The 25,734-nt window shown below is 42.2% G+C and overlaps 2 protein-coding genes across 4 annotated transcripts in view; one reads left to right on the top strand and one right to left on the bottom strand.

Annotated features, from left to right (window-relative positions):
- Window positions 1-4,403: 4,403 nt before the first annotated feature.
- Window positions 4,404-18,988, top strand: ANKRD1 (ankyrin repeat domain 1). The gene is made up of 8 exons (XM_084845801.1): window positions 4,404-5,315; window positions 10,328-10,465; window positions 10,555-10,662; window positions 13,171-13,269; window positions 14,639-14,737; window positions 14,921-15,019; window positions 16,458-16,556; window positions 18,080-18,988. The coding sequence occupies exons 3-8, from the start codon at window positions 10,606-10,608 to the stop codon at window positions 18,188-18,190; spliced, it is 564 nt and encodes a 187-aa protein (XP_084701927.1). The 5' UTR covers window positions 4,404-5,315; window positions 10,328-10,465; window positions 10,555-10,605; the 3' UTR covers window positions 18,191-18,988.
- The window catches only part of RPP30 (ribonuclease P/MRP subunit p30), a 25,173-nt gene continuing 16,344 nt past the window's right edge, over window positions 16,906-25,734 (bottom strand). For 2 of the 3 annotated variants that reach the window (XM_084845799.1, XM_084845800.1), the window contains exons 10-12: window positions 25,492-25,529; window positions 23,979-24,058; window positions 19,421-21,541 (exon numbers count right to left, since the gene is read on the bottom strand). In XM_084845799.1, coding sequence (XP_084701925.1) covers window positions 21,435-21,541; window positions 23,979-24,058; window positions 25,492-25,529 — 225 coding nt within the window. In that variant the 3' untranslated portion in view covers window positions 19,421-21,434. Of the gene's footprint in view, window positions 21,542-23,978; window positions 24,059-25,491; window positions 25,530-25,734 lie in introns of all 3 variants that reach the window. The other variant, XM_084845798.1, reaches the window with a different exon arrangement.

The raw sequence follows: 25,734 nt of genomic DNA, 5'->3' as shown, positions 1-25,734 counted from the left end.
TTTGTTTCCTTATGATGGCCTCCTTCACTCAAATGAGTACCTCTTTGGACCTCATGATGGGAGTTCCAGTGAACAGCTACCAAATGCAAATGTAACACTGAGAACCACCTCCAGGCCTTTTATCTGCTTGATTGGTCATGGGGTACCCAGGAAACAGGCCACACCTGGCCATGCAGCTGCTTGTCAGCCATTCATTCTATTACTTATGAGCCACCAATGATGGGGGGGGTGTATGCCACTGGCTGTCCTTCTTGAATGGTTAGTGCCCCACTTTTGTCACACCCCTTGAATTACAGCTGAAAGTCCTGACTTCGCTCCCATCTGGGTGTGTTTCCTTTCAACTTCAATGTGGTGGTGTACAGAGGCCAACTGCCAAAACAATTATCCTTGTTCCAATATTTCTGGCCCTGACTGTACCTATTGCATTTACATTATAGTCATTATTTCTACATTTGCACTTATACATGCAGTTTGAATGTGCAAATGTTATGCACATTTGTGTGGCCTCTTCTGTCGTTGTCTTGGTGATGTATTTCCTCTCTTTTGGCAACAAATAAGGGGTCACCCTAAGTTGAGGGGAAGTTCTGTTAGGCCCAAAGAACATCTTACAAAGCAGCCTTGTATAATGTTAGCCCAGTGGCTGCTTCTCTGCTACGGAGCATCCTCAGTAGGACCTGATTTGTAGAAATGGTACTCACAGTTTTTGCCTAGCCATTTTGACTTCTACCCGAATTACCCCTGCCAGATGACACATACCATGTGTGTCTGTGTCCCTTGGGCTGCTGGTGGGGAGGGGAAGTGACTGCAGGGGTGAGAGCGTGGAGGAAAAAGTAGTAAGGGGGAAACTGTTAAACACATCCTCTTCCCACCACTCCATGGCAAATTGTTCCTTCCTGAGGATGCTTTGCAGCAGGGAAATGGCTATCAGATGAATGTGTATTATGGCTGCATTGTAACATGCAGTTGGGCTCACACTCACAGACAGTTGGTTGTGGAGGTTCCCCATCTGAAATTACAGCTGCTGCTATTCCTATTGATTGGGGAGAGGGAGCATTTTTCTACTTTTACTGTAGTTTATGAGAACTGTATGTTATTGTTCAATTGTTTTAGGATGTATATTTTGTTTTTATGGTTTGTACAGTTCCTCGGGCACCTTTGGGCAGAGTGTGATTTATAAATGCAATAAATGAACAAGTGAATGCATGAATAAATCTGCGGTGGTAACAGACAGACTTACCTGAAAGGAATTTTATCAAGGATTGATTAAAATGTTCAGCAGGGTACATAGTGAAGTCATTCAATTGCCGTTTGTACATCTGATACCTTTTCCTTAAGGGCAAAACCCTGGCATAAATTCTACATTCCAAAAGCATCATCTAGACTAGAGGCAACTTTGTGAGATCACTGTGATTTCCCTATCTTTTCAGATTTCAGTGGCAGTCAACATTCAAGACTGAGCATAATTCCCCCCCTTAAAATTATGGACCATCATTGGTTATTCTGTTTATAAGCAGTGACAGATTCCAGGGAAAATGCAAAGCTGGCTGGTTTGGAGTTCTTATACTGATGGTAACTTGTCGTGTCATTGAGCCTTTTTAGCACCAGAGACATCATTCTGGCTTCATAATCCCTTCAGAAAATTCCTTCCAACAAATATAGAAAAGTGCCATCACGATGAGCAGAGGGGGTGGGGTGGGGGAATCACTTCCCTCCAAAACTGTTTACAAGCCAGGAATAGAATATAATGAAAAGAATTGCTTCCCATAACTAAAAGGATGGCATGTTAGCTTATCCGAAAATGATGCTACGAGAACGGCGTTTCACTTGTCCTTTCCCCAGTGTCTCTTGTTCTTGTGAAAGTCACTTACAATGATACAGTGCGGCATCTCTACAGACAGCTGTCCCACTGGGCACTGGACAGACAGAATGGCTAGCATTGCTGAGCTATTTGGTCATTGAGAATGGAATGAAGCACTTGTATTTCACACTGATTCACATAGGCAGTGTGGTTACACTGCAAGACTTATCCCTCTTCTCTCCCAAGCCCTCCTCCCCCCCCCCATTCCTACCCATGATACTAGATCTGGCTAGTTAACATGTCTGGAATGTGAAAGCACCTATCTCAGAGCTGGCGGGGCTGAGGGTTTGCTTGGATTCCCAGGTTGGAAGATTATCTCACTCAGAAGAAGTTCTTGCAGAGATATATAAACTAAACTAGATTGGGGTATCTCAGTAAAGCTGCCTTGGGTAGTGTGGGAGGCATCTTCCCTTAAAGGAGTACCATACAGAACTAATCATTCTTTGATAAGCCAACAGCCACTATGATGATGCTAAGAGTAGAAGAGCTGGTATGTATAAACTTTATATACTATAAACTTACCTTTCATAATTGCTGTTATTCTAAAGTTTGCACTGTGTCCAGTTAAATAGTGCATGGGTATCACATTATTTGTAAACTGTCTCTGTATTCAGTGAATTGTATTACTTATGAGAAGTTGGGCTGTTCCTTTTGATTGGTCTTTAACCCATGCTGCAGTTTTTGTATTGATGAGTTTTTGTGGTGGAAAGAATGTGAACTAAGAGCTGAAAATCCACATTTTGTGTTCTTTGTATTATACGCCACCTAGAGTGGCCAGGTAGCTGGCCAGATGGGCAGCTAATAAATCTTTAATAATAATAATAATAATAATAATAATAATGATGATGATGATATTGATGCAGATCTGAACTCACCTGTGAGCTTGCCTGGTTGTCTTAAGCAAACTGCTATCTTATAGCCTTGGTGTGTGATATTTTGAGGATAATAATACTGGCCTACTTTACAAGGATGATGTAAGGATTACTGAAGTGATGTGTGTTTTAAGCATATAAGACAAATGCAAATACTAAGTATTATTACTGAAGAAGATGGTCTAACTTTTGGATAATATAGGTAGAAATGGATGCAGGATGAGTCTGTTTAAACACAAGCACATCATTCTGTCGCTTCCCCTGTAAACTATTCTGTGTGGGATTAAAAAAGGGTTTGGTCCTAACCTAGTAGAGTCAAGGGAAGCTTGCTTTTATATGTCATCTTTTGCCACAATGGGGCCTTCAAGGCAGTTCATAACAAAATAAAACTATTTGCTGTGGTGGGAACATGGATGGATTCACAGCTATTAGTCTGATATATCACACATTATTCAACTCTTGTCAGTTGTATCTGAATTAGCATCTAGGCAAACAAACCTGTGAAGGTATTTTCAACTATGCTTACTCTTTGTCAGGCATGCAAGCTGGACTCAGAAGTAATTGGGAGCAACTCCAGGGAGGGTAATAAAGAATCTGAAAAAAGGGTTGAGTGACCAGACTTAATCCTCTTCTTCTCACCTCTAATGTTTATGACTGTATTATTAATGGCAAGAATTAGCAATGAAGGAAACAAACACTAGATAGAAAGGAGCCTTCTGAAATGATTGCTTACCAAGAAGGGTCTGATGAGAGCACTTCCTAGAATTACTGTAGCATCATCGAGTAGGTGTCCAGTCTGACAAGAAGCAAGACATTTACTGATTTCATTAGTTTACTAGAGGGGTTAGTTTATGAAACAATTTTTGGACATCAACCAGGATTATTGATTCTTGGCTATTGGAATTGGAGTTGATAAAAACTGATTAAGGTACAATCCTATATGCTTACCTGAGAGTAAGGGTGCTTCCAGATGGAGGGCTCCTAGTTCTACCATTCAAAAGGCATCATGTGCTATTTTCCTCCTTAACTAAAGATTTGTGTGTGTGTGTGTGTGTATAGAAAAAAACCCTGGAAGAAGTTGTGGGAAAACATGGGAGGGTTACAAATTGAAGATGACAACATCTGGATCCCCTGTAAAGTTCTGTGAATGAGGCAAACCAATTACATAATAAAAGCCTTGTCTGGCAGCACCCAAAGTCCTGTTGACTTACCTCAGTGGGATTTACTTATGAGTAGACATGTACAGGATTGTGTGGTAAAATTTTGATCCAAAAAGGGTTTGAATAAATCCTTCATGAAATATGGACTTCTACCAAGTAAACATAGTGGTGAGTTCTGAGCAAGTAGTTTGTGAGCAAGGCAAAAAGAAAGCTAGCCTGGATTCAAAGGACCACACAATTCATCTTCTGCGCCCACGGGCCCTTTGGGCTTGCGTTTCCCAGCAGCAGGCTCCTATGCCACATGGAGAATTTCAAAAGGAGATGGTGAGGGAGTCTACCAGTCAATTGGTGTGTGTGTGTGTGTGTTAAAATGCCATTGTGTTCAGCTAAACTCTTGGATGTAGAGAGAGCTTTGGCTATTGGGTGGTATAGAAATAAATAAACAAACAAACAAATAAATGTGCCCAAAGTAGCTCTTTGAATCCAAATTGCCATGCCCAGTCAGGCAGACCACTGGGTGGCCAGATGTCTGACTTTACAGAGGACAATTCTCTGCTTTGGAGAGCTGGCGAAGGACAATTCTCTATTTGAAGGTGTCCTCTATTTGAAGAGGTATCCAATTCAAGTTTGGCTTTAAGTCAGAGGACCATCGGGAGGGAGAGCAGCAGCAGCCTTGCAGTTGCCCATCAACAGTTAACGCCTTGACAGCAAACTGAGCAGACACCCAGGTCACCTAGTCGGTCTTCTCCATTATGGCAAAATATATTGTATTTGCTTTTAAATAAATTATTTATTTTATTATTTCTAACTTTGCACCTGAGCATGTAAATCCTTCAGGCTCCTCTTTCCCAGTCCATTACGTACTCTACACTCTTTCTTCAGTCTTCTTGCCTCAGAACTTAGCTCTCCTACCTGAAGACTTCTTCCCAGTCCTCAGCCTATCCCACAATGCTGTCTCTGGGGCCTTTGTGGGGTTTTAAAATGAACCTGACAGCTTGCCCTTCCTTCACAGAAGCTGGCTGTAAACATTCTTACAGTTCCCATGAGCACTTGGAATATGGTGAACAATACTCATACCAGCTCACCCATAGTTTTCTCCTTATCAATGCTGAGTCTATGCTGGGCACTCATTTCACTTCCATTTTCTAATGGCTTCTTTGGAGCTGCCCACTCTCTCTTCATAAGCTTTCTCCCGTTTTATCAGGAAGCAAGGGTTTGGAACTCTCTGATTCTAAGACACTGTGTTTCCTTTGACAGGTGACTGGCAAAAAGACAACAGGTGATTTCCTCCCAGAGGACTTCAAAAATGGACAGTATGAAGCTGCTGTGAGGTTAGAGAAACAAGAGGATCTGAAGACACTTACAGACCCCTTGTTGACACGACGCAATCTGACTTATAAAGAGGAGAAAGAGCTAGAAGCTGAGGTAAATTTTTATTTCTTGTGTATCTTCTTGCACTTCTGTAGCTCTAATGTTCTGAGTTGGTCCTCTAAGTAAGGTAACATCAGGAGGAACTTAGAAACATGCAAAAAATGAAAAGTGATAGCCAGGTTCTGATGGGAGTACTTATGGGGTTGGTCATATTACATTGCCAAGTTGCTCCTAAGACTCTTGACGTAGCCTGATTATAACTTGAGAACCAGGAATTAGTCAATTAGAGTCTTAAAGGAAATTAGAAGGGCTGGGCTGGGCAATGCACATGCTTTGCATACATGATGTCCCAGACTCAATTCCAGAGTATCTTCAACTAAGAGTATCTGAAGCTGCAACGCTGGGGAAAATGTAGTTCTGGGGATCTGGAAAATGGCTACCAATCATGGCTGAAAGCCTGGGCTAGATGGACAGTTGGTCAGAGACACAGCAAGGTATTTTGGTGTTTAAGGCAAAATGTTCAATGGTAGCTCCTTGACCCCCCCCCCAATAGTTTTACAAATATAATTTGCTGCCTATGAATGAGCCCTTAGAAACTGCTGCTTGAGCTGGACTGATTTACATTGCCAGCACTCCTTTTGGTTAGCAGAAAGTAGCCCTTTATGCTGTCCATCTAATCATCTTTCCCAATACAAAACTCAGGTGGCCAGCTGTACAGAACTCCCCAAACCACATTACACTCATGGATCAATTATTCAACTAAGTGCAGGGAGTAATGATGGTCTAAAAAGGCATATGATCCAGGCCCTTCCTCCCAATGCTATTCTAAGACACTGTCTTTCCTTTGACAGGTGATAGGCCAAAATGCTGTGGCTTGTGCCAGGCTATGTTATGTGGCTATGTTAGGCTACGTTATGTGGGTGGGGGAAAACCCCACCCATATAACAGTAAAAAGCAAGACCAGCCTCTCTCTATTTTGCATTTTTGCTGTCATCCTGCAGTGAGAAGCAGTCCGACCACTCACTACTGAGAAGAGAAAGTTCCACTAAGGGCAGGAGAAACTAGAGTTCTCAAGCAGTGATCTGGCAGGAAATCACTGGACTAGAACTAAGCTGCAGAACATTGGTTGAAAACGCTCCCTGTAGAGAACCTAGGGCACAAAGAGAAGGCCTTCACTGATGTACATACCCAATATGGCTTAGCACAATTAGCATCCCTTACAGTGCTAGGGCAACAGTTAAACGCTCACGCTACAGGGCTTTGGTTGCTGCTGCTGAGCATGCTCAGTAACATTACAAAGGGGAAACTGACATGGTGGGTTGCTGCACTGGCCCTCTGAGACCTCTGTGCAAGGTTCACACATGCAGTTCTGCACTCTGCTCTTTCTGGGACTGTTACATGTTGTGTGGTTTATTCTGCTATAATGAAAACTAGTCAAAGTTATACTCCAGTCTAGTGAACATATAAGGCTGAATGGTTGGAGGCAAATATTCTGTGCCAATGAATGGCCTCAACTTGGAGGACGATACAAACTGCCTTGCTGATCCAACCAAGTTTTGTCTAGTCCAACCTGGTGCTCTCCAGGTGTTTTGGATGACACCTCCCATCATCCCTGACCACTGGCCATTTAGAGTTTCCCCGAGCATACTGATAACCTCCTTTTTGTTTCTCAGTGGCCCTGTTTTGGCCCCAGTCCTGTTGGCACTCCCCACCTGAGTTCAGTATTAGAGGGAGTGATGATAGCTAATTGATAGATATATCTGTCATGAAGCTCGTACTAGCATCAGACGATAGATATATGATCTTTTCCCCCTCCTCGAATGCCTCTGTAGTTGCATCAGCACAAACTAAACTATGTACCGCTCATAGATAATTAGATCTATAGGATCATATGAATGTACAAAGCTGCCTCTCTAGACCAGTGGCCAGCTGGCACCAGCTGTCCAAAATCTCAGGGCAGATGTATTTTCCTTTAACTGGAGATGCTGGGGATTCAAACAGAGACCTTCTGCATGCAAAGCAAGTGTATTGCTGCTGAGCTATGACCCCTCATTAGCCAAGTATGTGTTGTGATCAGGGATGTACGGATTTTGTAGAATCCGTTCTGTCAGCATTTCGCAGATTGTCAGGTGTCTTTAGTTCCATCATCCACCCATTGATGGAATTGGATTCCCCCTCCAATTTTCTGAATTTGCACAAATTTGCATTTGCACAAATCCTCCCCAAATGCGCAGATCCCCCCAAATGTGCATTTCATGCTTTCACCTATAGGGAAATATGCATTTTTGTACAGTTTTTTTCATTTTACATATTTTTCTATGTCTAAATTTGCATACAGCTCCAGAAGGTTAAAAAAAACCCCAACCTGTATGCAAGTCGACGGAATCAATGCGACTTAGGAAAAGCTAGTCCAGTCTGCTGTGGAATCTGCAGGTTGGATCCACAGAAATCTGAAATCAATTGATTCTGTTGCAGATTTCTCCAACATCCCTAGTTGTGATACAATTATCTGAGTATTCCCACCATTAAAACATTTTTTGGCTTTTAGTTTACAAAATACAATCATTTGTAACCCTTCAGTGCAGTGCCCTTAGAGTTATGTTCAACATTTTAAGCATGGCAACACCTATGATTATTTTGCTCAGTGAGAATAAAACCAATGTCTAGGGTAGGAAGAGAAGTAAGATTCCACCAGCCTTTCCCCAAAGTTATGTGAAATTAGGAAAGACATTAGTAACATTTAAATCCACAGACTTTGCCTCTGAAGTAACAGATTATCATGAGCTAGCAAATTAGCATTTTATAGCGACAGTGGTGATGGATTATTCAAATGAGGAATTAAAACACAGTGTTGAATTCAAGAATGATCCAAATCTGACATAGATTTTAAAGGCTTGGGGATCAGACCCTTCCCTGCCCCCAACCCCACCTCCAACACACTTTCAGTGATGTTTGTAATAACGGTGCACCTTGAAACAACTTGATCAAGAGTAGGGATGTGTGAATCAGCAAAACGTGGACTCACCAAGGTCCTCCAAACTCCACCTCGAAGCTCATTCTGACTCACAGTCTGATACAGATGGTGAGCTTTGTTGTTGTTGTTGTTTGCATGAAATTCATGTGTATTCTTGTGCACATTTTCACAAAGGTATGCATCAGTTGTGTGCATTTTTGAATGTGCACATTTTTGTCCCTTTGATTAAGGCATGTTTATGTGCATTTTTCAAAAGTACGCATTCTTCATATCCACCTTTCAAATGTATGCATTTTAATGCATTTTTTTCATTCCACAAATTGCATCACAAATGTGGATATGTACAGACCTTGACTGCAGATTGCATTCAGGTCGGCATTTGCTTCTGGGAGGTACAAACTCAGTAAATTTGGGTCAAAAACAAACTGAAATGTATTTCTCATACATCCCTATGAAGAGTCACTTTAAAAAAAAAGAAAAGATGTGGAGAATCTGCCAGTGCAATAATCATTCTACGTCTCGGGGATAGATTCTGTCACTTAACAGTCATGCTCATTAGCACCTTGTTCTGTGAAAGGAGTCTGTTGAGCTGCTACACTGCATGAAAGATTTGGGCTGTGCTTTAAATACAAGTTAACATATATTCCTAAACAGCACTAACTAGAATGAATCCTATGGAACAGATAACTCTTTGCTTTGTGTATAGGCTGTTTCTTAATCACTTATTGACCTCACATTTTAAAGACCAGTAGCATATTTCAATACAATTTGTGGTGGCGGCTTTAACATTGAATTAGGGCATATCCACTTTTTATAGGGATCAGGTCCTCTCATTCAGCACCCTAGACAGCACACTATGGTCCAGTTCAGGTGATCACCTAAAATGTAGGTCCTAAATAATGGTTTAGGTGATAAGGAATGAGCTATGGGGGGAGGAGACTGAAAGTTTCCGCTTCTACCTAAAAGAAAGCACAGTTCCATGTTATGTCCAAATCTGAGGAAGTGTGGTTTGTTCTAACTAGAGTTAGTTTACAAACTGGGATCTGAAACCACAGTTTGCTCTGGTTTGATTTAACCAACTTGGGTAGAGCAAAACACAGTTCAGATGTAATTTATAACTGTGGTTTACTTTGTTCCAAACTGAAAGTGTAGCCTTCCTTCTCTCATATGAAGCTGGGTAGGTGAAAGTAGGGGAAGCGTTTTAAGTGATAATCTGAACTGGTACATTATGTTGCCCACATGAGCCCAGGTGAAATATGGGGCTCCACCCCAAAATCCCACCCTCATGATGTCATCTGCCCCGCCCCACTGCCTTAAAAAAATTATTCATGCAGAGAGAGATAATCCAAGGGTTGGACTGGGCTGGTGGCTGCCTTACCCTGCCTGAATGTCTTGAAATGGACAAATGATGTGTGGAAGGAAATGCTGGTCCACATGGAAAACTATAGCACGTTGGATAACAAAGCACCACATTCTCTATGCTTGCACCTGCATCACACAGCAGCAATAGTCACATGGAGGACTATTATATCTGTATTAACAGTCCATGCATTTTTTATTTCTTCATCGCATCTCTCTCTGAAGGCTGTCAAACCATACATTTTGCAAGTGTTTTGTCAATAAAAATGAAAACAACAATAAAATATTAAAATATCACAACATGAATAGTGGACCAACAGGCAGAGGAAGCAATATTATAATGCAAAACCAGAAGCAACAATATTAAGAATTGTGGCACCACCACCGAGAAGTCCCTGTCACAAGCTTGTGTTGACATAACCTCCCTAAGGGTTCGAACCTGAAGCAGAACCTCCCCTGATGATTTCTACTGCTCAAGCTGAGGTGGGGGAATGTGTGGCCCTCCAGATGTTGTTGGAATGCAACTTCCATTAACCCCTGGCCAGCACAACTAATAGGAGTTGCAGCCCAAAAACATCTGGAGGGCCACATATTCCCCATCTCTGTGCGAAAGGAAGCCTAAAGGATCCCTGAGATCCATATGTTGAAGCTGATGTTACTGGGCTTCTAATTACCCTAATTTCTAGGTGGTCAATTGTCTGAAGCCACCTCATTATTTGCTTCTTTCATTTAGCTCAAGAAAAAGAAACTAGAGGAGAGACCAAAACTTGAAAGCTTGGAAGATCTTGAAAAAATTATTCAGCTGAAGAAAAGAAAAAAAATCAAGAAGGTTAAAGTGCCTGTTGTGAAGGAGCCTGAGCAAGAAGTGATAGTAAGTTCTGTGACAACATATATTCTTCTCTGCCATTCTGTGCATTTTCCCCCAAACTGTACTGATCTAACATGTATTTCTGCTCTCAGACAGGACCTGTGGATGTTCCTACATTTTTTAAGGCTGCCTTGGAGAACAAGATGCCAATAATTGAAAAGTATTTAGCAGACAAAGGGGATCCAGATGCTTGTGATGAGGTATAACGTTGATTGATTTCTATCCCAAACTTGCAATAAGGCACATCTACTTATGTTGGTTTGATCCTAGTTTAACAGTCATGGTTTTCCCCACAGGATCCTGTGAGGAGGTTTTTGATGAGGGGTTGAAGGTTGTCTTTTAAAGACTGTGAACCTCCCACCCCACTAACATTTTCAAGTTTCCCAGTGACTACCAAACCACTTTTTAGTGTAGCTATACCTTCCTCGTCGAAAATTATATATGAAGTTTGGAATTAAAAAAAAAAACTAAGAAAAAACCTCTTACCATTACCTTTTGTAGCAGGTTTCACTTAAACTTTTCATAGCTTTACCCTTAAGTCCAAGAGAGGATAGCATTCATTGCATCTTTAAATGGACCTTCAGCAATATTTTTACTTATATTTCTTTATTAAATTTATATACCACCCATAAAATATACCACCCAGTCATAAAATCCCCCAAACAGCAATAAAATAATGACCAATACAATAATACAACTAATGAAACATCAAAATATTAAAATATTTAAAAAATTAAGGGTGCAATCCTATGCATGTTTAGTCAGAAGAAAATCCTACAACTCCTAGCATTCTTCTGTCTAAACATGCATAGGATTGCACCCTAGACTAGTAAAGAACCCTAAACTAGTAAGAAATAATCAGAGAAACACAGAAAACGAGCATGTGAGAGGGAGAATTCTAGCATGTCAGCTTGAATCCTTCTTCCTCATGTGCCAATGCTCTATATGCATGGAAGGTTCTTACATATGGAGGATTTCGTTAGGAGAGTCCCTGCCTGCAATTTGAAATGGTATATAAGCTGAAAAAGTGCACCACCAACCTTTGTGAGTCTCAGGCCTGTGATTTAGATCCAGCTTGTAAACACGGACATGTGGGTTTCCGTTAATGAAGTGCCTTTTACAATAAGGACTGAACGACAATGGCTGCAAGTAAAGAAAGCTTTTTATGCAGCTATATAATCCAGGAGGACTTCCAAGTCCTAGTGATTCCAATGAGAAAAAAAATTAATTTAATTTCTCATTGAAATTAATGGGACTTTCAAAACAATGCTTATCTTGGCTGGGTCATGCTCCTAAATTATCTCATTTTCTTTTTCTTTTTAAAGTCATGTCACTCCAATATAGCATCTTGCATAAAGTAGTATTTGCAAGATACATGAGTTGGGAATTCAAGCAACTCAGAACATATCAATCTGCAATGTCAAATTGTAGGTATGATTCATACTTTTGACAAAAGAAAAAAAGGTAGGCCCCTCATCTCTGGAAGGGGACTTCTTTTAAAATCAGATTTTAGGGCTCAAAGCATCTGAAAATAAGTAAGCACAAAGGCTCTATAGAGTGGCTACTTATGCATTGCCAAGTAAGAGGAACTGCACCACCTAAAAAGAGGACACAATTTGCATAAAATTTGCATATGGAAATTTACATGTAGATGCATTCATTTAGAAATGATAACTATAATTTAAATAGAAATACAATATCTCTCACCGTAAATGGCTGCCCTATAGAGGCTTTCTGCATTTGGAAACCACTCCCCAGAAGCTCACTTGGTGCCTTACTTGGATGACTTTTTGGTGCCAGGCAAAATCCTTTTCCCCCAGAACGTTCCAGCATGTCTCATAATTTTGCTGATTTTAGTGTTTTTTGCTATGAGTTTTGTGGTTGCCATCTTGCTTGTGCCTTTATGAATTTATTATATTTAAAATGCATGCCGCTTGGCGATTCCTATTACTGAAGGGTTGCTCACACATTAAACAAAGAAGTAAACGAAAATAAATCAGTACATCCTTTACTGGGTTGTTGTAAGGATGACAAAAATTATGATTTATCTAGCATTATTCGTACACAGCGTCCTAAACATGGTAATGTAAGCAAAAGAAAAGTCCCTGCTACAGAAGAGTTTAAATTTCAGTGAAGGGGAGAGGAAAGGGTAATAAGGAATGACCTAAGCAAATGCAAAATTTGACATGCACAAGATTTGTTTTGGTGAAGAGGAGGGCTAGGGGGTTAACCATATATGATGTGCCAGCCCTACCATTAGGCAGAGGGAGGCAGCTGCCTCAGGAGGCTGGTGTTGGGAGTGCAGAGTGGTTGTGAGGTGCTAGAGGACAGAGCTCTCTCTGTGTTACGTGTCCTGCCCTGTGCTCCCCCTAAGCTAGCCTGCTACCCTCAGATACAGTGGAGCATGCTGTCCTGTCACTAGCATTGAAGTAAAATTCAACTGCCAGGCTGGTCAGCTTATGTACATGGAATTGGTGAAGGGCACCATCTTGCTAGGTGAAGGTCACCTTAAGCAGCAAACTGCCCTGAGTCATCTCTGACTTTGACCATTCAACATGCAGTATATAAATGCTAAGTTTTGTTTGGTATCTTATAATGAAATGAGAATGGAAGAGCATGAAAATGACCTTTTTGACACGCTTGATATCTGATCTATGAAAAATAAGCAAGCTTATGATTTACTGCTGTATTACTGTTCCAATTTTCAGTATAGTCGCACAGCCTTGCACAGAGCATGCTCAGAAGGACACCTGGCAGTTGTGGAAAAGTTAGTAGAAGCAGGAGCCCAGCTTGAATTCCAAGATATGGTAAGCATACACCATGTGTATCACACACACAGAGGGCGGGGGAGAGTTTTGGGCTAGGTCACACATATGTGCTCATCACTCATTCACTGTAGCAACAGATGATGCCTTGCTGGTGTAAATCACCTTGCCTTAATCTCAGATACAAGGCTTTTCAATGGAGATAGTTCACACCTTTGGCTGAGATCATCAAGTTTTGAGTACTTGAGTGTCGAGAATTCACAACAATGCACTGTATGTGCGCCATCTGTGAGCTGGCCGACAGAATGCTTGCTGGGTTGCGAATGGTGGAGGAGCCATTGTCACAATGCAGAACTGACCAGGCCTTGCACAGTTACAAAAAGGGCCCTTGAATAGGGCCCTGATATAAGATCACTGGGCTTGTAAGGGTCTGCTTGTGCTGAGATGGTGCACAGTCCCCTTTTTCCATACCTTTCCTGGCATGTTTGCTACCTCCCCAGCAACTCCCATGCCAGCCTAGTACATGTAGAGTTCCAGTCACATGGTTTGGCTTTTCTGGCCCTTTACATGTGCAATTAAACACTCACCAGAAAGCCACACCACACGGGCTAATATCCCTAAATATAGACAGTCCAGTATGAGGGTCACTGCAGAGGCAACAGAAATTACACCAGGAAAGATTCAAGTAAATAGCTCTGTGGTTGCCACGAGGCAGCTTTTAAATTGGGCAGAGACTGTAGCTTAGTGGTAGAACTTTGCCTGGGGACGGTCCCAGGGTCAACTGGTGATATCTCTCATTGAAAATATCAGGTAGCAGGTGATGGAAAAGACCCCTCTGTGGCCAGGACTCTGGAGAATTGCTGCGTTAGAGTAGGCAATACTGAGGTAGGTGGCCAAATACGTCTGACCTGGAATGAGGCTGCTTCCTATGTTCCTAAATAAGCATAACTTAGGAGAGCCTTTGCCACTAGAAACTACTGCTTAAGTCCAGTAACTGCCACAGGTGCTATTATTTGGTCCATAACTCAGTGCTAGAGCCCATGCTTTGCATCTGGAAGATCTTCCAAGGCATCTTCAGTTAAAAGCAGTGGAGGCTGGTGGTGCCGGTGTCAGTGGGATGGTGAATCCGGTCTGGGTTTCAGTCAGAACTCAGCACCTTGGATAGCTGCTTTAGAGTTCTGGCTGGTCCTGACATCAGAGCCACCAGCATCCACTGGTGGAAAGCATCTTAAATAGCAGGGCTGGGCAAGGCCTCTGTCTGCCTCAGACCCTGAAGAGCTGTTGTCAGTCAGAGAGTGGAGTATTTGGAAAGACAGGCCATTATTCTGATTCTGTAGAAAGCAGATTGTAGGTTCATTATCCCAATAGTTATTTTAATCTCAGATATTTTGCTCTTTTCCTTCTGGTACAGCTTGAATCAACAGCGATTCATTGGACATGTCGTGGGGGCAACGTTGAAGTCCTGAAGTACCTGCTCAACAAAGGAATAAACAGAAATGCTAGAGACAAGGTATTTTATTATTGTTCAGCACAAGGTTAGATTTTTTAAAGGTGGATGGGGGGAATTAAAATGGGTTTGGATGGAAGCTGGTTGTTTGAGATTCTATTTGAGATCCAAGTCTGTTTCTCATATTGGTATGTACTGTTTGGCTTCTCCTGATGATGCGTCTTCCTGTCTCTTTCTGCCTACTAGTTGCTCAGCAGTCCTTTGCATGTGGCAGTAAGGACAGGCCAGTACGATTGCGGGGAACACCTCATTGCCTGCGAAGCAGATCTCAACGCCAAAGACAGAGTAAGCCCATTCCGGATTTATAACCTCACTAGGCTGTTCACACAGAGCAGGTTTAGGGAACCCATGGCCTTCAAGATATTGTTGGACTCCAGTGCCCATCAGCCCCAGCCAACATGGCTAATCTGGCCCACCTGAGGTTCCACTGATAGCTCCACCCTCTTTCCCTGGCCCCATCCCCGTTTCCTTGACCACCAATCGTTTGGTGGTCTCCTGACTTTTGTGCAGTTTTTTCCCCAGTCTAGGCTGAAACGGCTCTCCTAAGGCTTAGATAGTGGCAGTAACTAAGATACGCTGGCATTTTTGGCCTCGCCCTTTTAGCCCCACCCACTGGTGGAATGCAGCCCCTGAGAGCTTCTCCAAAATGGAATTCAGGCTTCAGGTTGAAAGAGGTTCAACACCCCTGCTGTAGTCCAGCAGGATCTGGAAGGAGCACAGGTCCTCCACCCCTGCCTGACATAGAGCCTTTAAGTTGAAGGCCCACAGAGCAGCGTGGCATTCTCTCAGTAGCTTACCAATGCAAATCATATCAATTAACATTCCTGTGCAATACAAGGGAATGTAGAGATAACTTTTCTTTTGAAAGACTACATGCACAGCTTACCAAAAAGGGGGGAGTTTATAAGGATTGGGTATTAAAAATGGTACAGGTTCAGCAGGGAGAGAGACGTGAGATGCTGCTCAGAGTGACATCAAGGGTATTATGAATAGACATGCCTAGCACAGTCACCTTCCACGCAGCATGCTGGGCCAAGGATTACAGTTTTCTGGTAAGATACATTAATGGCTTTCAGTGCTGATAAACAGCAATTGACTTGCAACTAGAAGCACTGGCTGGAATGCTATCACCTGGCTGGCTGTGACAGTTTTGCAGTCTAGTCTTCTCTCCTCCCGTAATCCACACCACCACTATCACTAAAAAAAAAAAAAATGCCTTTAACATATCCTTTTAAATGTGTCAAAAGTTAATAAAAATTAGTCCACAAATTGTTTTGTGAGCTCACATTCCTGAATAATTTCTGGCCCACAAAAAAGCTAGAAGACTGCAAAACCAACTTTTTTTTCTGGTTTATAGAAGTGTCCCTGCTTTATATTACTTGCCACAAGTGAGGAGCTATTTACTAGCCTGCCTAAGTTTTCTGTACAGCATCTAGTGCATAATGGGGGCCAAGTAAGGACATACCTTCACCTCTGTCTTAAACCCACGTAATACTTGTTTCCTCCATACAGAAACTGTAACGCTTTGGAGGGTGACAGTGATCTCTAAAAGAGACTAGTAATAGCACTTCTATCCACCCATTCCAGCTCAACACCATGACAGCACACATCTTTTATAATTGCACTTGGTTGGAAAATGTTGGTATAATTGGTATAATTTGTTAAGAACTTTCAATATTATGTCTGAAGAGCCCATTATGTTCATTTCTTCTCCCCTTTGTAGGAGGGTGATACTCCTATGCATGATGCAGTGAGGCTGAATCGTTATAAAATGATTCGACTCCTGATCCTGTATGGAGCCAACCTAAATGTAAAGAATGCTGTAAGTAGTTTGTAACTCCATTTACCTTTTTCCAGCAAGAGAATTCCTACCTTTTTACTGGGGATATATGGATTTTGTTAAATCTGTTCCGTCTGTTTTGAAGATCATTTGGCATCTTTTGTTCCATCATCCGCTCATTGATAAAATCAAATTTCTTTTAGAGATGTATGAGACTTTTGTTTCACTTGTGTAAGTGCGCATTAGCATAAGTGCGCATTAGCGTAAGTGCGCATTAGCGCAAATCCCCCCCAAAGTAAAAACCCAGTCCACAGAATTCTGCAACTTGGAGAAGGCCAGTCCACTGTGGAATATGCAGATCAGATTAATAGAAATTCAAACACATTTGAATATGTTGAGGATTTCTCCGACATCCCTACATATTACAGAAACAACGACAGAGAAGCATAGACAGAACAAATGTCAACATTATACTCACTCATTGCTCCTATTAAAACCTTACAAAATAAACATGTTGTAATTAAAAAGCATCTGGATTTTCAAATGATCATTCTTTTTTCCAAATGATCATAATGTTACATGCAGAAAAAACAGAGATAAAGAATAGGCTAAGAGAGATTTCGCCTTAATTTTCTATTCACCAGTATTTCCACTGTATTTTCCCCCTGTAGTGGACACAATCCTGCAAGAGTTTGTCACAGTTTAGGGAATGTTATACAAGACATGGGGCACAAGAAAATCACTACCACACAAAGGGGTTCTTAATCCATATTTTGGCCACTTAACCCTTCTGGCTATGGAATGTGTACAGTATTTACATACTAGCAAAAGAGCCACTGCAGAGTTTAGGATCCCTTTAAACAAGACTGCATAGACTCCTGCACGTCTGACTCATAGAAATGGGTCCTAAATGCAATTGGGACCACTGCAGTGGGACTAGCTTGTGACAGCTATATTGTTTTACTATTTTATGAGCTAAGCTGCCTTGAATTTATTAAGATAAGCAGGGTACAAGTTAATAAAATAAATTACGAGGTGGGTTGTATCCAATATTAGTCTAACTTAAGTCCCATTTGTCTCAATGGGTCTTTTGTTAAATAGTACTAACATTGGCTACAACCCACAAAGTCCCACTGATTGTATTAGGATTTGGTTGGAATTAACTTTTGCTGATTTATACTTGGCTAAATTTTGCTGCCACACTGACTTTCTAGACCTGAACATTTGTGCTACCAGATCTGACTGGTTGATGAATCTGATCTGAGATCTGATGAATAAGTGTGATCTGGCAAGACAGGCGTGCTAGACAGATGGGGCAAGAATCTACCATAAGGATGTGTTGGATGTATATTCAGTGCCCATAGACTGCATTCAAAGCTGCACCCTCAAAGTCAGAAAAATCTGCTAATTGAAAATCTTTGTCACTTCAAAGACACATGGCTAGGCACATTACTATGAGAGTTTCTTACCACCACCACTGAAAGGAAGCCAAGTCACAGAAATATAGGAGAGCAAAGGTGACGTTTCAAGAAAATTAATCTAATTTCTCTAACTTTCCTACACAGGAAGAGAAAACACCAATGGATCTTGTGCTGCAGTGGCAAAATGGCACCAAAGAGATATTCAACAGCCTGAAGGAGAGTTCTTACAAGAGCACCCCTATAGACACATTTTGAAACCTAGACTCAAAACTTCAATGGACTGACAGCTACCTGGCAGAAATGGCTTTATTATCAATGCAAAGAGCAGTACCATTATAAATGATGGGCAGTCTTTACCGATGTCATCTTCATTGTTTTGCTGCCCTTGTTACTGCCACATGGAACAAGAGCGGGGACAAAATACTTCATAGGCTTGGTTTGTGTGTTAGGATTCCACTGATTTCAAGACGCTTTATTTATTCCTGTTTATATTTTGTATTCCATATTTCCCCTTTCCTTGGATAGTGTTTCTTTGGCTATTTTTCTGGGCTGATCTTTTCAATAAGTCATGTTGGTACTGCTGTTATAGAGAGTGCCTGAGTTACTGATGTGGTAATCTAAATCAGCCAGGAGCATAAAGCACCTTTTTATACAAGACAACAGTGTTTCAGAACATATTAGCAGCTTCCCGTCAAGCTCTCGTTCAATGGGGAGTTATTTGTCAGCCAGTTTCTGCTGAATTGCCATTGTCAGAGTAAGCTGTTAAAAGCAAAGAGTGGAGGTTGGAGAATAGTGGTAAGGAAGGGGAAAGTAAAGTGGAATAAAAAAAGAATGGTTCTGCTCTTCTACTAAGATCTACTGGAAGTAGTGGCGGAGTTTTTAAACCAATGTTGTGGAAACTGAACTCCAGAGTTCAAAGCAGGAAGTGATGCAGATTAAGAGGAGAGACACAAGAAAGGCAGTGTTATTTTCAAAGCGCGATGATGGAAGAAAGGTGATGTATATTTGTATGGCTTTTTATGTACATTTTGTATTAAATCCTATTTAAGACTTAAACAACAGAATGGCTCTTTTCAAAACTGCATGCATTTGTTATTTATTTATCTCAGGGGCAGAAAACAAGCAGAACACATAGAACTCCCCTTGCCTTTCTGTGTGGCCTACTTCCCCTGCTGCCAATTTTGCCGCAGTGGCAGTGGAAAACAACAACAGTGGTTTGCCACTGAAATTCAGTGGTGCAGCAACAGCAAAAAGGGCCTGTTTAGCATTCAAATAAAACTAAATAGGCCCTTTTTTTGCTGCCAGCCTGCCACTGCTTAAAACTGGTGACTTTTCCCTGTGCCATTGAATTTCGGTGGTATGGCAGTAAGGGACAGGGGTGCAGCCCCCCTGGTGAGTTCTGGGGTGGGCAGGCAAAATTGGCCCTCAGACCTCTGAACGTTGCCCACCCCTGATTTATCAGAATACACCTTGTGGGATGGAGAAGTGGGATGAAATGTTTAATACACAAAGACAATTCTTTTCAACTTCTTTCTTAGAAGGTGTCTTGAAAGGTATAAACTGGGTCGCAGAAGTGTTAGGCTGGGAAAAATCTTTAAAGGTCACATTTTCAACAGTTTGAGGTGAGCTAAGATGACCACATCCCAAACAACTGCCATAGTGTCTGGCTCAGTTCCCGATTCTATGATCCTCCATCAACCGTTACTGCACACAGAATTTTAAACTGATTAACAAAAATAATTTCTTAGTCAAATTAAAGGAGGAAAGTTGGTGGCAGGAGAGAGAGAGAGGGGGAGAGAGAGTGCAAAGTAAACATCTTTTAAGGATCTCTAATTTATTTTAAAAAATCAAAGACAAACCAGGCCAGTTCTGCCATGTCTGAGGCAATGTTTCAGGCTATGTACATCAATTGCAAAATAAATCTGAAATATTTTTGAAGCTGCTTCAAGTTGCCAAAGCTGCTTCAAGTTGCAAGCAATCCCAATAACGTTAGTTAACTTTCCTACTGAAGGCTTGGTGGTTTCAGGGCTACGGACTACAAACAGCATTTCCTATCAATGTCCACAAATCAGCTGGCCTTTGGGACATGGCATGACCACCACGCAAGCCCTTATCAGCTCTCTGCTAGCTTGTTATCAGGGTCTAATTAGCTGTTTCAGCAGTGCAACCCACGTGCTGGAAAGTGTGTGATGTGCTGAACAGGTATGAAGCAGGAGGTTGTTGTTGGGGGGCAAGGGGGAACTGAAATGGAGGAACAGTAGGAAGGAAGGGGCGCTGAACCCTCCCATCTAAAAACTGCCTGTACACACTTCCTTCCCTGCATGGTTTGCTTTCTGGCCTTGGAATCCAGCCGGAAGAACAGTGGCACCTTCCTTCTACCCCCTCCCCCTTTCTTTGCATGAAATCATCTCTCACACATTTTTATGTTATCTGTTTGCTGGTGGCTTGAGTTCTCCCACATGTGGCATCTAGCTGGACCCTCAATTTAACATCGAAAAAGAAAAGCTTTAGCTTTTGCAGAGAGGCGAGACAGCCAATTACAATCGCCCTTAGGAAACTGTGAAGAGAAAGGACGGTCACATAGTAGAATAGACATTCTAAGATAATGAGACAGAAAGGCCAGGCCAGTCTTCGATCACCTATTCCTGTTGAGCTGAAGACCGCTGCTTTCAGCTCGGCAGCTGAATCCTACAATCCTCTCTGAGTGACAGCTTCTCACTGACCTGCCCTCGAAACACACAACATTTGCCCCACCCTCCTCCCTGTCCCATCTCAAACTAAAGCTGGTATGTCAGACCTGTATAAGGCCATCATCGCTACTGCTGTACACTGTGCAGTACGGTGCTCCTAGTACAAGCGACACAAGCGCTCCAGATGGTCAGCTCTTTCTACTGTAGCTATAGGTAAGAAACAGCTGGCAAACTTAGAGCAACCTGGACTCTCCCTGCTGTGCGTGCAGCTTCCTCACAAGGACACAAACAATATGATGCACTTATAGGTCTGCTGCCCAGAGCTTGCATCTGTAGCCTTTGAATTATCACTACAATTCCATTCAGGAAATTCCCGTGATCATTTGAGCGTGCATACAGAATCTGATTAAAAAGATGTCAGGATGATTAAGCAGTCCAGGTTACAATCGCAGCTAGGGGATTTCCATTCCTAGCAATGTTTTGGACATTGGTGATGGCAATAGGACATAAAAGGAGTCTTTGGTAAAATGTCTTCATTATAAAAAGCACAGGTATACACATGATCCCCCATGGACTGAAAACTTTACGTTGCCACCTTCCGCTGGGCAGCTGAGAAGCTGTATCTCCGCCCTCCCCCCAAAGTCCCACACCATTATCTACAGTTTCCAATGTCCCCCACCAAGAAACCCTATTGTGACGTGACCACCATGAATTTAAGCATAATGCAACATCTTCTCATCCAGCCATTCAAGTGTGGCAGCATGGAGGTGTGGGTGGGACTCTAGGCGCTCCATAAAAGAACTGGTTTCTCACAAAGCCGTCTTGGCTTTTTTACTGACTGGAGTGGAGTCATCATCTTCTGGGGTCCGAGGTTTCTTCTTCGTGTACACCACTCCAGAAGCAGTCTTCCTGGCTTCTGAAATTAAAAAAGGGGGAAATGTAATACGAGCTGAGCTCACAAGCTGATGTGCTTGCAAACGGCACCTGGAACAAGGCACAGCTGGATATGCCATGCAAGGACATGCACCATTGTGTGCAGTCCAGCAAAAGCTCAACCAAGAAAATCACACTTGCATAGCTGTGGGAGTTGGGGCTACTGCAGTGGCAACAGCCGTCATCACCAGATGCAGCATTTTGGTGCCAAACAAGGCTATTTGGTGGATGAGAAGTGGGAAAAACATGGTACATCGTGGCATGTGACTCAGCCATCTACCACATATGGGTATGTGAGCCATAACCAAAACCAACTAGGCTGCCTATATATTGGGGTGTTATTATGACACTGCAACTAATAGGTTGAGACAGGCCTGTTCACATTGGATACCACTGAAACTAGGTCAGTGCAAACCAGTCTGCACACTTCCCAGCTATGCACACCTATAGGGTCAAAGAGCCTATTTAAAACCATTTAAGCAGACAGAATGCTTACACAGTAAGTGCTCATTCAGAACAACAGTGCTAGGCAACAAAGTCTTAAATGACAAGCTACAACGAAAGTATTCCTTATAACAAGATACATTGGAAGATGTGCTCTATCATATATGTAAAGTTTTATACTAGTGCAGGAATGATCACTAGAACAAGATGTGTACAGACATAAGACTTCTCTTTGATTCCCCACCCCCCGAAAAAGGCATATCTAAGATTATGTTTTATATACAATCTTGTGCATCACAGTGTACTCTGAAACAGATTATTAGCACCAGCAGCATCTAAACCACTCCATGAATAAAACGTAAGTGCGCAAACATTAATTTCAAAACAGTAACAAGATCTCAACATTTTGGCCATGGTACTGCATACGGATTTGAAGCTTGAGATTATTTTTAATTCATTCTTTCATCTTAGTTATTTCAAGGGATACCGAGTTGTATAGAGAAGACAATACATAAAAAAGCAAGAGTGGCACCATGAAAATGGGGAGGGGGAGCTTTCCCAGTATGCAGTTTGGGACACTTTTCTTATTTGCATTCTAAAAGGAGCACATCTTTCTGACCATTTTGGTATATAAGGAATGCTTTCCTTTTACTTTGTTTAAGGTCCAACTATTTTCAGAGCTAGGTTGTCTAATCTAGGGGTGGGCAACTTGGCACCGTCCAAATTTTCTGAAGTGCACAGCCACACCCCAAGGAGAGCCCAAAAAATGCAGGAAACTGCCTTGATCCATATCAACAGTTCTAGCAGTTTTCATCTCCACCACGAGCAAGCCTTTTGTAAAACTAATGCGCCTTAATTGCCCATTCAAGACCCAAACTCTTTGCATTACATCAGGGATAGCTCACTTCAATATGACCCCACTACAAACTATTGGGAGGACTGTAGCTAAGGTCAGAGAAGATTGAGGGGTGTGTGTGTGTGTGTGTGTGTGTGTGTGTGGTGATAGCAGATGATGTAATCAAAAAGACCTGGTTGACCATGTGAGCCCTGGCGCCACTGCACCACTGGATCTACAATAACTGCCCCTGGAAGAAGCCGTTTTCCCAATAATGATTCAAGTAATGCTTGAAAGACTTGCATTTCTCCCTAAAATACGGGATAATGTGGGGTGTGTAATGTGCAGGACAATGCCAAATCTTACAATCAGTGGCAGCACTAGAAAAATATACATGGGGAGGAAAGCACATAAGGGACAAGCTAGGTGTAGGTCTCTGAAAGAGAAAGAAATGGAAGATTTCACATTAATGCTCCTGTAGTAAACCTTTTCTTTGAAAGAAGTCTGATTGATTATGACAGAGTTTCAAGAAAGCACATTTAGAATTCCAGCCCTATTTTAAAATTACCAGCTTAAGGGGCAATCCTATGCATGTTTAGATAGGAAAAGGTCCTACAACTCCCCGTATTCCCCAGCCAGGCTGGCTGGGGAATGCTGGGAGTTGTATGAATTTTTTTTCTGTCTAAATGTGCATAAGATTGCACCCTTACTGTCAAGTTAGGATTTCTATGCAAGACATACATTTCCCTTCAGTAAACACAGTAAACACAGGCGTTCAGCAATCGGATGTGGAGATGAGCTACTTCTAAAAGATAATTTATTTAGTTTATTTTAAATTTTTATTTGCAAAAATAACAATAACAAAACAAAAAACCGGGGTGGGGGGAGAGACCACAAAAGAGAGAGAGAAAAAGAAAAAAAGAGCATATGAAACATATCCATATACAATAACCATTTACATCACCCTTAACCCCCCCCCCCCCCAGCAAAACAAGAAGGATTTATGGGGATCAGCTACTCAGGCCATGTGCATGTGTTCCCTCCTTCCCCACCCCAGGTGCCACCTATGCTACAATGTTTACGATGAACAGTATTTACTCTGAGAGGCTGAGCCAAGCACAGCTGAACCGTTCTGTCTCACCTCCATGAAGCAGAGCTGCTCGGCCATTTGTTGAAACCGCTGCCTTGGCGTTGCTTTCTGACAGGCCAAACAGCCACCCTCTGGCACTTCCGTTAAGGATCTCCACACGCAAGGAGGGCCGCAACACAGGTTCAAGGCGCGGCAAGGCTCCATTTCTTTATCAATCAATAAGAGCATCTGTGGTACCAAGGGGCAGAGAGCTGTGCTTGGAAGCCGAGCCAGCTTAACACACACATGCCAATCCGAACTCAGCCATGGGTGATCGCTTCTCTTTTACCTAAGTTCCCTGGGGGAGAGTTCAGAAGAACCTGCCTGACAAAGCTGTACGTTAGAATAATACTTTCATTTCAGGTGGGCATGGCACTGAATTTTGCAGAACAATTTCAGCCCATGAGCTCCTTTTCTGGCCACAGGCATCTGATATTGATTCCGTTCTGATGTTTGGTGGGTGGTTAAGATCTTTTTGTTCATTTAGTGCTTTTATCCACCAACCCAGCATCGGAACTGAATCAATATTTAGACCCTTATAGTCGAGCCTCTTGCTATTGCACACATTTGTAGCTGCTAGGGCAGGGTTAGGCAACCTGGTGCCCTACAGATGTTTTGGACTACAACTTCCATAGTCCAGCCATTGGCCATGCTGGCTATGGCTAGTGGGATGTGTAGTCCCAAACATCAGGTGGGCACCTCTACTGCCAACCTCTGTGCTAGGACATTATACGCCAAGTCCTGGAACAGGAAAAATAATCCCTAAATTGTAGAGCTTTGTGATTTTGAGCAAATTAACCTGGTCTACCTGGGTTTATCCAGGGGTAAGTAGTATCAAGAAGTCTGATACAGAGTGAAAACTTCTTAAATTTTATTGGAATGCATTCTGTTAGTTGACAGCCCTTTTCCACTATTATAGGAATATTGTGTGTTGAATTTTTGTTTTTCACCATTATGTTCGAGTATGGATCATATATTGTTTTAAAAGTGAAATCCATTGCCATTCCCAATCCCAGACTACCTATTTGACCTTGCTGTATCCTTGAACTAAATGGTTCACAGTCCTCCCTCTATATGCCAGCCTTCCCCAACCTGGCACTCTCCAGATGTGTTGGGCTACAACACCCATCATCCCCAACCACTACAGTCAATGGACATGGGGATGATAGGTGTTGCAGTCCAACACATGGGGTACTTGGTTGGGGAAGGCTGCCTTTGGATAAATCCTCACTTTTTCTGATCACTGCTTATTCAGTCTCCTCCATTTCCTTCAGCCAGCTTTGCTAACCTCCTAGCACTATTGCAGCCTAGTCTCCTGCCATCTGCACTTTGTTCCTCCTGTCTCTAGGCTCTGTGTGCAGTTTTCTCCCCAAACTGACCTTTCACTTCTCTCACAGAATTGGTGCCATTTGCCAACGTTCTATAGCTGACAGTTTACTCCTCAGCAGGAGAGGCTAGAACAAAGTGACCACAAAGGGGGGGGGGGAGCTTTAACTGTCTTAACACACACACTTGTAAAGGATACAAGTTAGCCACATCATATGGACCTCGCAATTGGAGAGGCTAGAGCAGAAACCAGAACAAAGCCATTATACATACAGATGCTAAGCAATAAATATGTAATTGTATTCTCCAGGGTTAGGGCATTGCACAATGGCTGCACAGTCAAAACTTGGAGGCTAGGAGCGCAATCCACTTCCCAGCATTGATTTTAATGTTGCCAGGTTGCACGTTACAATTATTTGTATCACCAGATGGCCAGGGGTTT

This window comes from Heloderma suspectum, chromosome 3, assembly GCF_057233095.1.
Source record: "Heloderma suspectum isolate Gila_16-S chromosome 3, 16-S_ref, whole genome shotgun sequence".
Classification (NCBI taxonomy): Eukaryota; Metazoa; Chordata; class Lepidosauria; order Squamata; family Helodermatidae; genus Heloderma; species Heloderma suspectum.
The sequence above is the reverse complement of the archived record's forward strand: the minus strand, read 5'-3'. Positions and strand labels throughout refer to the sequence as shown.